Source organism: Myodes glareolus, chromosome 3 (genome assembly GCF_982192425.1).
Source record: "Myodes glareolus chromosome 3, mMyoGla1.1, whole genome shotgun sequence".
NCBI classification, from domain to species: domain Eukaryota; kingdom Metazoa; phylum Chordata; class Mammalia; order Rodentia; family Cricetidae; genus Myodes; species Myodes glareolus.
In genome coordinates this window covers 27569464-27585330 of record NC_142028.1, presented here as the reverse complement: position 1 = coordinate 27585330, position 15867 = coordinate 27569464, and the positions used below count along the sequence as shown (strand labels likewise).

The window sequence follows — 15867 nt, the reverse complement described above, 5'->3', positions numbered from 1 at the left end:
TACGCCAGACCAGGCCCTGGCTGGGGAATTATTCATGTTCTTTATTGCACAGGTTGGGAGAGGCTGGGATAGTCTCCTCCTGTGTCTCCCGTATTAGACGCAGTTAGCCTTCAATCCTTGCCATGCCTTTCAGGGAGGCATAATGATCTTAGTTTGTCCTCAGATGGGGCCAGACCTGGCTTCGAGGCCTGGTGGGCTCTAGGCTAAGTCTGTGTAGTAAGTTTGTGAGCCCAGGGCTTAGTGGCCCTCATAGGTCCCCAGGATGGTTGACTGAAGAGACAGGGCCTTCTGCACCGTCCCTGTTGTCACACAGGGCCTGCTGCGCTGTCCTTGATGTCACACGGGGCCTTCTCATCAGTTTGCTCACAAGTTGAAGCTGACTCAGCAATCAGAGTTCCTCTCGGACCCTGAGTAGCTTCCCGGCTTTGTCTTGGACCCGCTGAAGCTTATGACTTGGGGGTTCTGGGGAAAGATCTCTACTGAGAATTTCTTCCTCTTCCTCCTCTTCTTCCTCTTCTTCTTCCTCCTGCAGCAGCTCTTTGGCTTCTGTCCACTCCTGGGGTGGATAAAACTGGTTCAGTCCTTTGCGGCCACCTTCCCTGGGTCATCTCAGCCACCCAACGGCTTCACTGTGAGCCCCACTCCTGCACAGACTCCTGTAGTGACCTTCCACCCACCCGCCCCTTCACATCTTCCTACCCCCTCACCTCCTTACCTGTTCCCTGTGCTCAGGCGCCCACGTGTGCCACAGTGCTAGGGCACAGCGCCGTCCCCGCGTCACAGCCCACACACCATGGGGATTCTCACCACCAGAGCTGAAGGCCACGAGGCGCCCACATCGAGGGCGAACCTGAGCCTGAGGAGATGGGGGGACACAGCCTCAGACTTCGTGTCTGTTACTCCTCACACCCTCATTCAGGGACTGGCTTGGGGCAAATGAGAAACTGGCTTTGACTCAGGAAGGAAAAATGCAAGACTGGGGCTGGAGGAGACTGAAGCCAAAGGGGGCAGGTGCCTCCTGGGGTTCTCTGTCCTGGAGCCCCCCGACCTCTCCTGCCTAACCCCATGAGCCTGGAGTGAAGCAATCCGAGGGCCCCGGAGCAGCCCCAGATGGAAGGGGACGAGGATCTTAGATGCAGTTCCACCTGGGAAATCCTAGACTGTACATAAGTGTAGGCGATTGCTCCACTGTGCCTATGCCTCTAGGATGAAGAGCACGGCAGAATGCCTCTTTGTAGCACAGTCCGGCCTAGCTCCCTAACGATCAGATTACAGTGTATATCTGCCATGCCTGCCCCTCTTCTTCCCACTTCTAGGCCCAGGTATAGAAGTCACCACACTCAAGGACTAGGGCAATGGCAACACCTAGCATTCATTAGTTGTTTATTAATACAAGGCACTGGCTCATTTTTTAAAGCATATAATATAAATTACTTTTTATAGGGTCAGAGAAACGGTTCAGGGTATAAAGGTGCTTGCCACCAAGCCCAACAACCTGAGCACATATGTTCACACGTGTGAACACACATGGTGAACACACATGTGTGAACATACATGGTGGAAGGAGAGAACCAACTCCTACAAGTTGCTCTCTGTTCTCTACACACGAGCTGTGTGTGGCACATGCACCCTCCCCTCCACCCACCCCTTGCACATTCATTCACACACAGATGCACACATAAAATAGTTTTTTAAAAATTACTTCTCATAGTGCTGGAAAGATGGCTCAGTGGGTAAAGTGCTTGCTGTGTAAGTAAAAGGATTTGAGTTTGGGTCCCCAGTGCCCACACAAAAGCCAAATGAAGGACTGGAGTTGAATCCCAGTGCCCCACACCCAGATGTGAGGGAGAGGCAGGAGGTAAGGGTGACGCCTGAAGTTGCGTTCTGATCTCCACATGTGCACCGTGGCAGGTGCACACACCTGCACTCCACATAGTATGTGTGTGCAAAGCCAGGCAAAGTGGCACATGCCTTTATCCCAACACTGGTTCAAAGCCAGCCTGGTCTACATGTGAGTTCCAGGCCAGCTAGGGCTAGACCATGAGTTCTTATCTCCAAAAATAAAAGTCAACCACTTGGGGTGGTGCATGCTGAGATTATATCTCAGCACCCAGAAGGCCATGACAGGAGAATTGCTTTAAGTTCAGGAGCAGCCAGGGCTAGCAGCATAGTCAATTCAAGGCTAATCTGGGCTATGTAGCAAGCCCCTGTTTATAATAATGATAATAATAGGAATAATGTGATAAGGATCGGTACTATTACTATCACCCTTAGTTAGGAAAGGGAATTTCAAAAGTGTTAAGAACCCCAACATGAAGTCTAGGCTAATGGACCTGTCTGTCCCTGTGCTAGCCTGTGCTACTAGCTAGCTCCATTGCTGCCTAGCCATGAGGGAGGAAGGGCTAAGTCCTCAGACCCCTAGAATAGGGACACAGGACTCATTCACCCTTGGTTTTATTCTTTAATATATTTTATAATTGTACTTTATGTGCATGCTCGTCTCCATGTGCACGTCTGTACCTGGTGCCTATAGAGGCCAGAGAGGAAGTTAGATGCCTAAGACTGGAGTTAGAGGTGGTTGTGAGCCACCATGTGGATGCTGGGAACCACACCAGGTCCTCTGGAAGAGCAGCCCAGTGCTCTTAACCCCTGAGCCCTCTCTCCAGCCCTTCCTTGCTCTGTTTTTGTTCTAAGTCTTTATTACGTTTATTGGAGGAGGGGGTAAATGGTGCAGCATACTGTGGAGGTCAGAGGGCAACGCGTGGAAGCTGGTTCTCCTTCCACCATGTCAGTTCTAGAGAGCAAACTCCAGCTGTCAGGCTCACGGGTGAGAAACTTCACCCACTGTGCCACCTCGCTGGCCCCTGATTGGTTTGTTTGTTTGTTTGTTTGCTTGTTTTTTACAAGGTATCTTGATAAATTGTCCAGGTTGGCCTTGAAGTCCTGGATTTAAGCAAACCTCCAACCTCAGCTTCCTCAACAGCTGGGACTACAAGTGTGTATCCTGTGCTTGGCTATGCTCAGACACCCTGAGGAGGCAAGGCCAACCTGATGATGGGGTGGGGGACCATTTAGAGATCTCCTGCAAGGCTCAATAAACGTCTGCAGAAAACCTTGAATGTGGTCCAGTGACCAGCAGGACTAGAGAGGCAGGAGGGGACAGGGTTAAGGTGGCCCCATCCATTTCCCTGCATTTGCCTCTGAGAGCTTCTGTTTTGAATCCTGACCCCACAGCTGGGCCCTCTGCCCCAACCCCCTACCGTGACAGTGAGGGCGTTGGGCTGTGTGAAGAACAGGTCGCCTCCCTTGAAGTCATCATTGAGGTAGAGGAGCCCACTGGAAAGCAGAGAAGACAGGAGGCAATGAGAGCCCCACCCAGACCCAAGACAGCCTTTGGGCCTTGTGTGCCTACCTGCCAGTCCCCAGAGAGGCTACCCACCTATAGTCTCGATAGGTGTAGGCTGGGGGCTCCCGCCAGCATTCACCAGTGTCAGGGTCCAGGACACAGTTGTCTGCGTGGACCGGGTGACTCAGGTCCATGCGCTGCTCTTGCTCACCTAGGATGTAACCCATCTAGTGACTAAATGGGCCTCCTGGTGGGTCCGTGCCCGGAGCTTCTGGGGTGACAAACAGAGAAGCTCCCCGTCCCCAGTTAGGCCAGCAGGGGGCTTTCTGCAGTAATGACGGAACCCATACAGATGGGGTTCCCTGGTGGTTACCTTCTATGGCAGTTCTGCACACCAGGTGGGTGAAGGAAAGATGCAGTGGCCGCTCCGGGGAGAAGTAAGCCTGAGTCAAGGCCCGCACTCGTTCGCTCACCTCCAGAAGCAGCTTAGCACCCGGCCTGCCCACAGTCCCAGCCCGGGCCAGCTGCAGGCAGGGAGAGGTGGGAAAAGCAGGTCTAGCGTTAGCGCCTGTGTCTCTGACACTACCATCCTATTGTGTGTCCGGTAGCCCAAACGTCTCCTTCCAGCAAACCCATGACAACACCAGGGCCCCAGGTCACCGAATACACCCTTTCTCAACGATGGACCAAGCATGCAGTGATCTAGGTCCCCAGAGAATTCCTCCACAGACACCCAGGCCTGATATTCAGCCTCCTGACACAGCCCCTCTTCCCAAGTCCTGGGCGTCAGACCAGGCCAGAGTGCCTGCTCTTTCTTACCTGAGCAGCCTTGAGCACCGTGAGCCCCTCAAAGCGTTCGTGAGGGCTATGAGGGGAGCGGCGACCACGATAGCCAGACCTGGCTCCAGCCTCAGCTGCATCCTATATGGGAAGGTTTCCCGTGAAGCATTCTTGGCATACCTCGCTGCCACAGGGCTCCCAGGCTCTCCTTCAGGCCTTCTCAGTCCCCAGAACTGACTAGGAACTTCCAGAATTCCCTTGTGACTTTTTCCTGAACTATGGCCCTTTCCCAGAAAATGGCACTTGGCCTGGTTTTCTGGACTGTCATTCTCAAAAAAGCCCTGGAGTGCTACTTCCCAAGGGGACTATGTGGACATTACCCTGGAGAGCACCCCACAGTGGGGAAGAAGGGACCTTGAGATGGTAAGAGTGGCTGAAGGAGAGACAGAGCTGGGGTCCAGGGAAGGAAGTACTGGGTCACCCTTTCCTAGGGAGGTGGGAGTCCTTCTGCAAGCAGGACCCTAACAGGAAGTCTGACAGGCCAGTAATTTATTTATTTTGGAGAACCTCTGGGCTCCCCGATTCTACTGCCTCTGATGCTGGATCCCTATTACACAGCTGCCTCCTGTGACTCTTCTCTCCTGGGCTCTCCCCTGGTCTGGATGTCTGACTATGAGATTTTTTTTTTTCTTTTGAGACAGGGTATTATTCTGTAGCCAAGATTGACCTGGAAATTAATATGTGGCCTTGTTTGCCGCAGTTTTTCTGCCTCAACTTCCCAAGTGCTGGGGTCATAGGAGTGAATGAACCACCATGCCCGACAGATATTCACTTTATTTTTTTAAGATTTATTTATTATGTATACAGAAGAGATGGTTATGAGCCACCATGAGGTTGCTGGGAATTGAACTCAGGACCTCTGGAAAGGCAGCCAGTGCTCTTAACCACTGAGCCATCTCTCCAGCCCCTAGACATTCACTCTCTAGTCGACTTGTTGAATCTCTGTGTAAGTGCCACTCCCTTGCTACCCCTACATACAAACCTCGCCCCCGAGAGTTCACCTAGTCACCAAGTGGTCTAGCTCCTACCTCTACCTTCTCGTCTTCTTTTGCAGTGCTAGGATCAAACCTAGGGGCTAACCAAGGCTAAGCAGTCTCCCCCATGGAGCTGGCTATACACCAAACTATCTGCTTACATGCATTGACTGTTAGCCTCTTGAGATGGTGTCTCATGTAGCCCAGGCTGGCCTTAAACTTGCTATGTAGCCAAGGATGATTTTGAAGTCCTGATCCTCCTGCCTCAGTTTCCTGAGTGTTGGTTACAGACTGTGTCACCACACCTGGTTCACGCGGTGCTAGAGATCAAGCCCAGGGCTTTGTGCATATTAGGGAAGCCCTCCACCAAATAAGCTACCTCCTCAGCCCCTAGAGTTTGTGTTTTAAGATAACAGATCAATAGAAAAACCAATTCAGATGGTGATAAGTGGTATGAAGAAAATTAAAGCAGGGTTACGATTTCACGAGTGTTCACTCACAACTACTTAAAGAGATGACGTCTGGATTGAAACCAAATGTTGCAGAAATGCCACTTGAATATATGAAATGGAAACCAATGTGAAGGTCCTGTGGCCAGACTGCGTTAAGAAATGGAAAGACACCCCCCCTCAAACAAAACAGAACAAAACAAAACAAAGCAGGGCGGTGGCGTGCCTTTAACCCCAGCACTCAGGAGGCAGAGGCAGATGGATCTCTGTGAGTTCGAGCTCAGCTTGGTCTACAGAGCGAGTTCCAGGACAGGCTCCAAAGCTACACAGAAAAACCCTGTCTCGAAAAACCAAAACAAAATTAGAAAAGAAACAGAATGCCATCTTGAGGTTACCCCTGGTCTCGTCCTCTAATAATCTCCTGCAGACTAAGTACTTAACTTTTATTCCTTAGTGTTCCTTGTCTCTCTCATATGTTCCCCCAGCCTCTCATTCCCTTGAATAAAACCAGAACCTAAGGCCACAGTCTCTGGAGACTGCCACTAGAGGGAGCTCCTGAGTCTACAGGATGCAGTATTGGATTGTCTATACTAACGCGGAAGAGAACCATGGAAAGCCCTCAGCTACTGTCTACCTTCTTCCACTAAAGCCGAGGCTCCTGGGGAGGGAACAGAAGGTCCTCTCGCCCATAGACCTTCACTCAAACGCTCTCCCTCTTACCCATAACCCCTCTTGATAACAAGCAGCAGAATACAGCTGCTCCGCTTCCTGGGCGCTTTCTTGACTCTCCTAAAGGCTTCACAGTGTTCTAATTTATTTATCAGGAAAACGCCAAGACAGAAACATGATAAATCCCAGTTTACACATGGGGAACTAACTCAGACATTTAAATAAACAAACAGGTAACTGTTTATTTAAATTGGCACACACCTTTAATCCATGTTTTCCTGCAGTTCCTAGAAAGCACTTTGTTATTCCTTCTTTTTTTAAGTTTTTATTATCATTTTTTAAATGTGTATTGGTGTTTTGCCTGCATGTAGGTCTGGGTTTCAGATCGCCAGGTACTGGAATTACAGATGGTTGTGAGCTGCCATGTGGTAGGAATTGAACCCTGGTCCTCTGGAAGAGCAGTCAGTGCTCCTGACCATCTCATAGAGCTGTCTCTCTATCCCTCGTCCCTCCTCTTTGTCTTCTCCTCTTCTCTCTCTCTCTCTCTCTCTCTCTCTCTCTCTCTCTCTCTCTTTCTCTCTCCTTTTGATGGGGTAGGTCTCTTCATGTTGCCCAGGTTGGCTTCAAACTCCAGAGCCCAAGCAATCCTCCCACGTAAGCCTTCCCAACAGCTAGGAGGACAACAAATGGGTAAGGCTGGCATAAGGAGCCGAGGGTGTGGCACAGTGCCTGTGTAGTGTGCAATAACCTGGACTTGACAACTCTGCTCCCGCCCCCAGCACTGCAAACCACAGCAAGACTGGTGTAGGACTGAACTGGAGTATCAGCTCTCTGATAAGCCACTTAGGACTTGGCTTTAGATAGTACACACTTCTTTACAGAACTTACCACCTGCTCCTATTATGTCTCCATGTTGGTTTCCCTTCTTATTACATAACTCTAAAGGGAAGTCTTTGCTCATCTGCCTCCCCCTGGGATCTAGCCACTTCTAGTTCACAGCAGGTGCTCCATGAATATGGAAGGAATGAATCTGAGCCGGGAGTGAAGCATGAGATGACAGCCTCAGCATGTGAGCGTGGGTCATTCAGCACAAGCTAGGAGAGGAAGAAATGCCTGGGAAAGGAAGCCTGGGTGCCATCTGAATTCTCAGGTAACCAAGGAACCTTCCATGCGTATACACCCAGGTCTACGCTCTTCCATTTTGTCTTCTCTTCCTATTCTTTGTAAAGCATATCCACCCTGGCCAGACGTGGTGACATAGACCTGCAAGGTTTGTCATTCCAAGGTTTAGGTGGGATACTGATAGCAGGATCCTGATTTTAAGATCAGCCTGGGCAACAAAGCAAGACCCTGTCTCAAATAAGAGCACCCATGCTTTTTATATCAGCTAAATTAAGAGGACAGGGAAGTAGAGGAATATGGCACTTGCACTGCTGCTGAGGGCGCTCTGGGCTGTGCATCCTGGACCATTTTGGGAGCTCCGGATGCTTCTGCAGTCCTCTGTGGGCATTAGCAGTCCAGGGTCCATCCATATTCACAGAACTAGCAAATGATGCCCGTGGAAAGCCCCAGCCTTTTAGATAGGATCTTTTGGATGGCAACTCCCCAAACAGGTACGGGATTGAAGCTAACAGGGGTAGGAGAAGAGGCCCTACGACCTTATTAAGTTAAGAACAATTTAGATATTTGTCCTGAATATGGTCACTGGAAGCAGAAACATGTTCTCTGTGGCTGTTACTCTGAGAAAGTGCTCCAGGAAGCTACAAAGAAGGAATGGGTTTGGTGGATCACACCTTTAATCCTAGCACTCAAGAAACAGAAGCAAGTGAACTCTGAATTCAAGGCCAGCCTGGCCTACAGCGTGAGACCCTGTCTCAAAATGAAAACAAGAAGAATGCTGTGGAACAATCTCTGTACACTGTAAATATGTATTACTCTCATTGGTTAATAAAGAAGCTGATTTGGCCAATAGCCAGGCAGAATAGAGCCAGGTGGGAAATCCAAGCAGAGAGACAGAAAGAAGGCAGAGTCAGGGAGATGCCAGAAGCCATGGAAGCAAAATGTGATATAACAAGTCACAAATCTCATGGTAAAATATAGAACAATAGAAATGGGTTAATTTAAGATGTAAGAGCTAGTTAATAATAAGCCTGAGTTAATAGGCCAAAGAGTTTGGTATTAAGCCTCTGAGTATTTGTTCAGGAACTGGCAGGCAGGAGAGAAACTTCCAGCTACAGGCTTCTACATACAGCACAGCTGCACACCTGTACGTACATGTGTGCACCTGCAGACCAGAACACACAAGATAAAAACAGTAGATTAACAGTGGTGGCCCATGCCTTTAATCCAAGCACTTGGGAGACAGAAACAGTCACATCTCTGAGTCTGAGGTCAGTCTGGTCTATAGAGAGAGTTCCAGGGCAGCCAAGGCTATAAAGAGAAACTTTGTCTCAAAAAATCAAAACCAAAAATATAGTTGATTATAATGATTCATACTGGAATCTGCCTGCTTCTGTCTCCAAAGTTGCTGGGATTGAAGATGTGTGCTACCACTGCCCTGCCAAAATGAACCATTTTAAGAATCCTACCATAGACACTGTACACAGGAGAAACACCATCAGAACAAGATCAGGGCAAGAGGATTGTTGAATGACACCAGAAGAAGCCACCCCATTTCACCCAGAATTGACACTAAAAATGTTAAAAGGGGGCTGGAGAGATAGCTCAGCAGTTAAGAGCATTGCCTGCTCTTCTGAAGGTCCTGAGTTCAATTCCAAGCAACCACATGGTGGCTCACAACCATCTGTAATGAGGTCTGGTGCCCTCTTCTGGACTACAGGCATACATGCAGACAGAATAATGTATACATGATAAAATAAATAAATATTTAAAAAAAAACAATAAAAATGTTAAAAGGACATTCCACAGTAAGACGATCTCTAAAATCAAGAGTATTTCTTTTCATGTTTATGCCTGTTTTCACATTATCAATATAGTTTAAACTAGACTTTATTAGACATTGACTTTAAGTGAGATAATATGAAGAGTGTATAATGAATAAACTCATCATATTTATATAAAAATCATAAAAAATAAAAAGAGAAAAAAGAACTTTTCCACAGTTGAGATAAAACACAGACATTAGGAGAAACTTGATGGGGCTGGAGAGATGACTCAGTGGTTAAGAGCACTGCCTGGTCTTCTAGAGGACCCGGGTTCAATTCCCAGCACTCACATGGCAGCTCACAACTGTCTGTATCTCTGGCTCCGGGAGATCTGACACTCTCACCCAGAGAGAGGGAGAGGGAGAGGGAGAAACTTGAGGCAGACAGAACACTGGGTGGACACAGGCCAAGAACAAGGAGCAGGTGGCTGAACCTGAGGGTCCCTAGCCAGGTGACTGAACCATACACCATCATACCTTGGCCAGCTGCAGTAGAACCCCACACTCGGCTGGAGTTAGCAGTCCATCTAACACGGCTCTCTCCGACCCATTCAGCTGCTGGGCATCCTGGGTGAGGGTCACACCCTCCAGGAGAAGGACATCTACAGGGGGAAATGGGGGCAGAGCTCACCAGTGCTCATTTGAAGGGCAGTAGCTGGCAGATTCCAGGTCCTCACTTCTGCCTCCTGATGTTCCCCATCCTGCCTTTCTACCTCTTCATCCCCCCCCACCCTGCGCCCCCACTCCCAGCTCTTGCCCCCTAACTCCTCACATACTAAGGAACTCACCCTTCCAGTAAGGCAAGGACTTGGACTGTGGAGGCTCCTGGTCCCAAGGCCTCTTCTCTTGATCCTCTCTCAGGGGTGAGAGACAAACTCAGTCATCACAGCGCAGACCCATCCTGTCACCTCCCAGCCCGGGCCAACTGGCCCCCGCCACAGGCCCCCACCTACCTGAGCTTCTCTCTCAGAGCCTCGGGGATGAGAGCTTCTGGGGTCCAAGAATCCTGTGAGCGTCAAGAACAGGGCCATCACCCTCGTGCCTAGCTCCTGGGATTCCTGACTTTAGAATCTTCCAGAGAGGAAGGCAAAGTGAGAAAGGCCTGGACCCAGTGCCAGGACCACCTCACACATGATAGTGTCCAGTGCCTTGAGTTTTAGGCCAGACTGTAATAAACGACTTCCATCACGCTTACTGTTTGCCAAGTGCTAAAAGTTTTATACTTGCAGTGAGATTTTGTGGATTAGAGTTCGTAATAGCTCATAAATTCTGATGGAACAGGTAGTTCTGATGCGCTCTTTCCCAGGGGAGGGTTCTGAGACACAGGAAGGTCGAAGAGGAGGGTGGACTTCACACCCTCTTAAGTGGCAGAGTAGGGTTTAGACCAGGTTTACAACCCTCACTTTTATTCAGCGGCTCTCTGTGAGGCAGATTTGACTCCCCAGGGGACACTAGACAAAGTCTGGAAACTACTAGGCTATCAATGTACTGTTGACACCTACTAGGAAAAGGTCAGGACAACAGCTAAAGACCCATCAAATGTGAGGACAGCCCCATTCGCTCCTCCAACAAAGAACTTTGGGTCCAAAATAGTTTCCTTCCTTCTTTTTTTTCAATGCTGAAGCTAGAACCCTGGGCATTTATGTGTGCTGGGCAAGCACTCACCACTAAGTCATCCAGGTCCTCAAAAAGTCAATAAAAACTACTGCATTATCTTAAGTACTGGCTCCATAATGTTGGGACTGGACTTGGGCTCATGACTAAAGGAGGGTAATGGATTCAGGAGCTATGATGCTTTCTGTACTTTTTTTTTTTTTTTTTTAGCAGATGGCATAGCTTCAACAACAGGACTGTGGAACATGTTTGATCTTTACAGTTTACAGGTAAAGAAACCAGGCAACCAGAGGATATTTGTGGCAGAGAGCCTGCTTCTTAGCCATGCGTGATCCCATGACCTTTTTAACTGTACACACACCGTTCAGGTTCCTGGGAACCTGAGATGCCAGAGTTCTGTAAGTCTGCGGGCTGTGGGCAAGCAGGACACTGCTGCTGACTGCAGTGGCCTGTGAACGTCCAGCATCTCTGTGCCTCGCCCTGGGGAGAGGACCACAGCTCCTTACCGGGTCCTTGAAGCTGGTGCCCAGGTGTTCCATGGCATAATAGAGTTGTCTCTTCTCCCCGAGAGATCGAAGGATGAAGCGCTGGATATCCTGAGCAGGGTAGACAGGTGAATGGAGATGTAAGGAGAAGAGAAGGGAAAGCTGAGAACAGGCCAGCCGGGTCTGAGGGGACGTTTGCAAGCTATAGAGAGATCCGCCACCAAGTCTGATGGATGGCTCACCTTTCAGAGTGTCTGGGCTCAGAGTAAGAGAGGACCTGAGAGACTGTGTGTGTGTGTGTGTGGGTGTGGGTGGGTGTAAGAGAGGACCTGAGAGACTCTGTATGTGTGAGTAAGAGAGGAAGGACCTGAGAGACTTTGTGTGCGTGTGTGCATGTGTGTAAGAGAGGACCTGAGAGACTCTGTGTGTGTGCACACGTGTGCACGTGAGTGTGCGTACATACATTTATGCCCACAGACAGGCAGGCATGAGACTAAGGGAAAAGAATAGTGCTGGGATAGACTCCCAAGTGAATGGGTAGGGGGCAGGGAGCCAAGGCAGAAGTCAGAACCTAGACTTGGGTGTCCTTTCGGTGGCTAAAGAGCTTGGGTAAGAAGCCAGAATGAGCTGAGTGTGGTTTGTACACTTTAAATCCCAGCACTCAGGAGGCAGAGCAGGCAGATCACTGTGAGCTCCAGGACAGCCTGGTCTATTAGAGTTCCAGACCAGCGAGACCCTATCTCAAAAAAGTAAATAAATTTGGGTTGGAGAGATGGTTCACTAGTTAAGAGTACTTGTTGATCTTGCAGCGGACCCAGGTTCAGTTCTCAGCACCCAGAAGGTGGCTCACAACCATCCTAACTCCATTCCAGGGATCTTCATTCCATCCCATCCCAGGTCCTTTTGTTCATTGTTCTTGTTTGTGTTTGTTTGTTTTGAGATAGGGTCTCACTATATAGCCCTGGCTGTCCTAGAACTCACTCTGTAGACCAGGCTGGCTTCAAACTCACAGAGATCTGCCTGCCTCTGATTTCCGAGTTGTTGGGATTAAAGACGTGTGCCACCACGCCCAGATTCATGCTCTCTTCTGACCTGTGATTGCACATATATGGAGCACACAAAGAAATGCAATAAAATAAAATAAATGAATAATTATAAACAAATAAAAAATCAAATAAAATAAATAAAGAAGCCAGAATGGAGTACACTCCTGGGTGTTTGGCTTGCTCCATTCCCTACCTATCAGTGAGCGTGGGTGAGGGATTACCTCTCGTGGTCCCAGGCCAGGTCTTGGCTCTCCCAGCTGCACTTGGTACTGGTTCAGAGCATTTTTGGCAGCCTCATCCTCTGGGTAGAAGAGCAGGACACTCAGGATACTTTCCATGGCTTTAGACACGTTCCCCACTGGAGATGGAGGACAGTGGGAAGGGGACAGCAGCAAACATGACAGAACAAAGAAAGCCAAAGGTCACCAGAAAGGCTGCCAACTCCAAGAAGCCCCAACCCGACTGGGAGATGAACCCACCTTCAAAAGCATCCTCAAACATACCTTCAGCGGCAGAGCCCAAAGAAGAGGAAGAGGGGAAGAAATAAAGGAAGGCGAGAAGCAAGGAGGGCTGAAGGAGCCCAGTGACCCATCTCCTGAGCTCCGCACATGGTGCCAGAGGACTCCATGCTGAAGCGTTGGTCCCCAGGGCCCCCTGACAGTGAAACTCTCAACGCAGAGTGGGGTGGAAAAAAGAAGGGACAGACGGGGCTCAGAATGGCAGCAGAGACACATCTTCACCCCAGGGTTCATCCTTCCCAAGCTGACCCTGAGCATAGGCCTCATGTAGTCGTCTCAACTGGTTGGGAATGAAGTCAGGAACAGGGAAGTCGCGACCGGGACGGGTGGCCATATCTGCCACACAGTGCTGCCGGCACTGCAGAACCCGGATCCAGTGTCCTGCAGAGAAGACAAAGGAGCCATAGGCTGTGCATGTTCCTCCCCTGACATCCGTGCTCTCCTGCAGCAAACAGTCCAGCCCCTCACCTGCAATGGCTTCATACAGGCCCCCCTGGTTCCCTTCTTCCTCCTCCTCTTCAGACACCTGCTGTTCCTCGGGCCCCTCACAGTCAGCCCGACAGCTCTCCATATGGGTCAGGCTCCCCTGGAGGGCCTCCTCTAGCTCGGGCAGTGCCAGTGCCACCTCCTGCTGCCCCAGTAGCTCCAGGCCAGTGTCATAGGCTGCCTGTGGGGAAAGGGAGCAAGATGGGTGGTGGTGGGGTATCAATGAGATTGGGAGGTCGAAGGGCATGACGGCATATGCTTTTAATCCTGGCACACAGGAGGCAGAGACAATTGGATCTCATGGACTTTGAGGCCAGCCTGGTTGACATAGTGGGTTTTAGGACAGTCAGGGCTACACAGTCAGACCCTGTTTCAAAAAGAAAGATGGGCTGGGCAGTGGTAGCACACGCCTTTAATCCCAGCATTTGGAAGGCAGAGGCAAGTGGCTCTCTATGAGTTTGAGGTCAGCCAGGGCTACACAGATAAATCCTGTTTAAAAAAAAAAAAAAAAAAAGGAAGGAAGGAAGGAAGCATGGCTAAGAGAGATGGCTCAGTGGTTAATCCCTTTCCTGCTGCGTGGACCCGGAGGAAGAACAGCGTGGCCTAAGAATCAGAGCATTGGAACAGCACACACTTTAGTGGCCACAGAGAAAGCTAGTGAAAGACTCTTCACCCAGGGCCACTGAGAAACAGTACCAGATCTCCTGATGCCATAGCTGCAGATGGTTAGAGTTGGCAGCAGTCAGTCAGCACTGAGAGGCTCACCCAGTAGAGGGGTGTCACCAGGTCCTGGAAGCTCTGGGGGCGGATCCCAGACATTCTTCTGTACTTAGCCATGTCTTCCCGCATCTGCAAGTGTGTTGGATTTGCCACAAAGAAGGTGTGTGCTGCAGAAGCTGCCAGGTCCAACTTCTTCAACTGAGGAGCCAAAGGGATGAGACATCAGAGCCCCGAGGTGTGTGTGGGGTGGGGGGGGGAGTTCAGACCAATGTCCCCTCACCAGCCTTTGTCCCAAGTAGGAACTACCGAATCCCTTGGAAGCCAGAAGGTGGTATTCCCAGAACTCTGGTACAGGAAGAAAGGCGGTCTGAAGCTTTGGCGTGAGTGGGTCATGGGCAGAGGCCCTCAGAGCCTCAGTTTGGGAGACAGTGAAGTGAATGACTGCCGAAATAGATGGGGCTGTGCAGAAGACCTTGAATGACCAGAATCTGCAGGCCTCTAGGACCCTGAGCTGAGGTGTGTGTAACTAGAGCCCCTCCCGCCTCCAGCCACGTAGGCATTCACTACCATCCTGGTAGCTGTTCGCTGTCTCTTGCCACAGAGCCAGATTCCAGCCCCAACCATGCTTCCTTCTCTAAACCTAACTTCTCTCATTCAGCCTTTCCGAAGGTTCGTCCTGTCCCGAGAGAAGGTTCACAGTCAGACTCCCACTCCTGAACATCACACACACACACACACACACACACACACACACTCACACACACACACACACACACACACACACACACACACACACACACACACGCTTACTTCCTATCCTGCTGTGCCTGGTTTGGGCCCTCACCATCTGCTTTTCATGCCTAGAAGAGGCTGCGTTCACTCACTGAGATCCGCTAAAATAAAACTGCGGACCCTCCCTCAGTGTTCGACCTACTCTCACTCCTCTTCATTACAACTTGACCTCTCCTTTGGCCCTACCTCTGCGACCATCACAAGTCCTGGCCACCGCTTTGATGGTACCCACTCAAGTGTAGAAGCCCATTATACGCCCCCCACGACTCCACCCCTGAGTCCGGACGCTGAGCATCCTGCCCTCTCCTGGTCAGCTCCAAGTAAGACATCCCCTTGGCTTGGGGTAGCACCTTCGGGGGCTCCCGCACCTGGTAGTAGGCCCTCTGCAGGTAGTTGTAAGGCTCCCGTCGGCGGAAGGCATCCCGCAGCACGCTCCCCATGCGGAGTCGCGCCGTGCCCCCGGGGCCCAGCCTGCGCGCCGCGCACTGGGTCAGACATTCGGCGCGACGGAGCGTGGCTCGCAGGAGTAGCGGCTCCCAGGCCCGGGGCCTCGAGGCAGACTGCGGGGCGCCAAGGAGCTGGCCCGGGAGCTCGGCGTCTGGCTCGGCCGCACAGCTCGCCCCGCAGTCCCGCCGTGCGCGGCCCAGCGCCTCCCGGCTCCGCAGCGCCTCTCGCAGCAGCGCCACCGCGGGTGCCCAAGCCCCAGCAGAGTAGGCTCGCAGCCCGTCCGCGAAGAGCAAGTCGGGGGCCTGGGGAGGCGCCCCCGGCGACAATGAGGCCAGGCCCGGGGGCTCGGAAGGCTCGGGGGATCCTGGGGGAGGCAGCAGCAGCAACAGCAGCAACCGCAGGAGCCGGAGCATGGTGCCCAGAGCCGCGGGCCCACTGCCGAAGGGAAATGAGGAGCCCGGAGGGAGGGAGAAGGAGGGGGGTCAGGGGGAGGAGAAGGAAGGAAAAATGGAGAGGAGGAGGGAGAGGAAAAGAGAA

General features: G+C 51.0%; 1 protein-coding gene across 1 annotated transcript; it reads right to left on the bottom strand.

Annotated features, from left to right (window-relative positions):
• Nucleotides 1-21: 21 nt before the first annotated feature.
• On the bottom strand, nt 22-15798 carry P3h3 (prolyl 3-hydroxylase 3). The gene is made up of 15 exons (XM_085687101.2): nt 15252-15798; nt 14137-14289; nt 13354-13552; nt 13135-13266; nt 12589-12725; nt 11343-11432; nt 10176-10228; nt 10011-10078; nt 9700-9824; nt 4166-4267; nt 3720-3870; nt 3440-3557; nt 3261-3336; nt 716-856; nt 22-556 (listed from the first exon to the last, which is right to left on the bottom strand). Exons 1-15 carry the CDS (start codon nt 15741-15743, stop codon nt 389-391), a joined length of 2205 nt encoding a protein of 734 aa, XP_085543227.2. The 5' UTR covers nt 15744-15798; the 3' UTR covers nt 22-388.
• Between the last annotated feature and the right edge of the window lie 69 nt (nt 15799-15867).

What these genes read in the sequence shown, in the direction of transcription:
- P3h3 (XM_085687101.2), bottom strand. Translation starts at nt 15,743, where the DNA reads ATGCTCCGGCTCCTGCGGTTGCTGCTGTTGCTGCTGCTGCCTCCCCCA. An exon ending in TGCAGAGGGCCTACTACCAG is followed by an intron (nt 14,290 to 15,251) that starts GTGCGGGAGCCC and finishes TTGGCTCCTCAG; the next exon opens with TTGAAGAAGTTGGACCTGGC. An exon ending in TGGTGACACCCCTCTACTGG is followed by an intron (nt 13,553 to 14,136) that starts GTGAGCCTCTCA and finishes CTTTCCCCACAG; the next exon opens with GCAGCCTATGACACTGGCCT.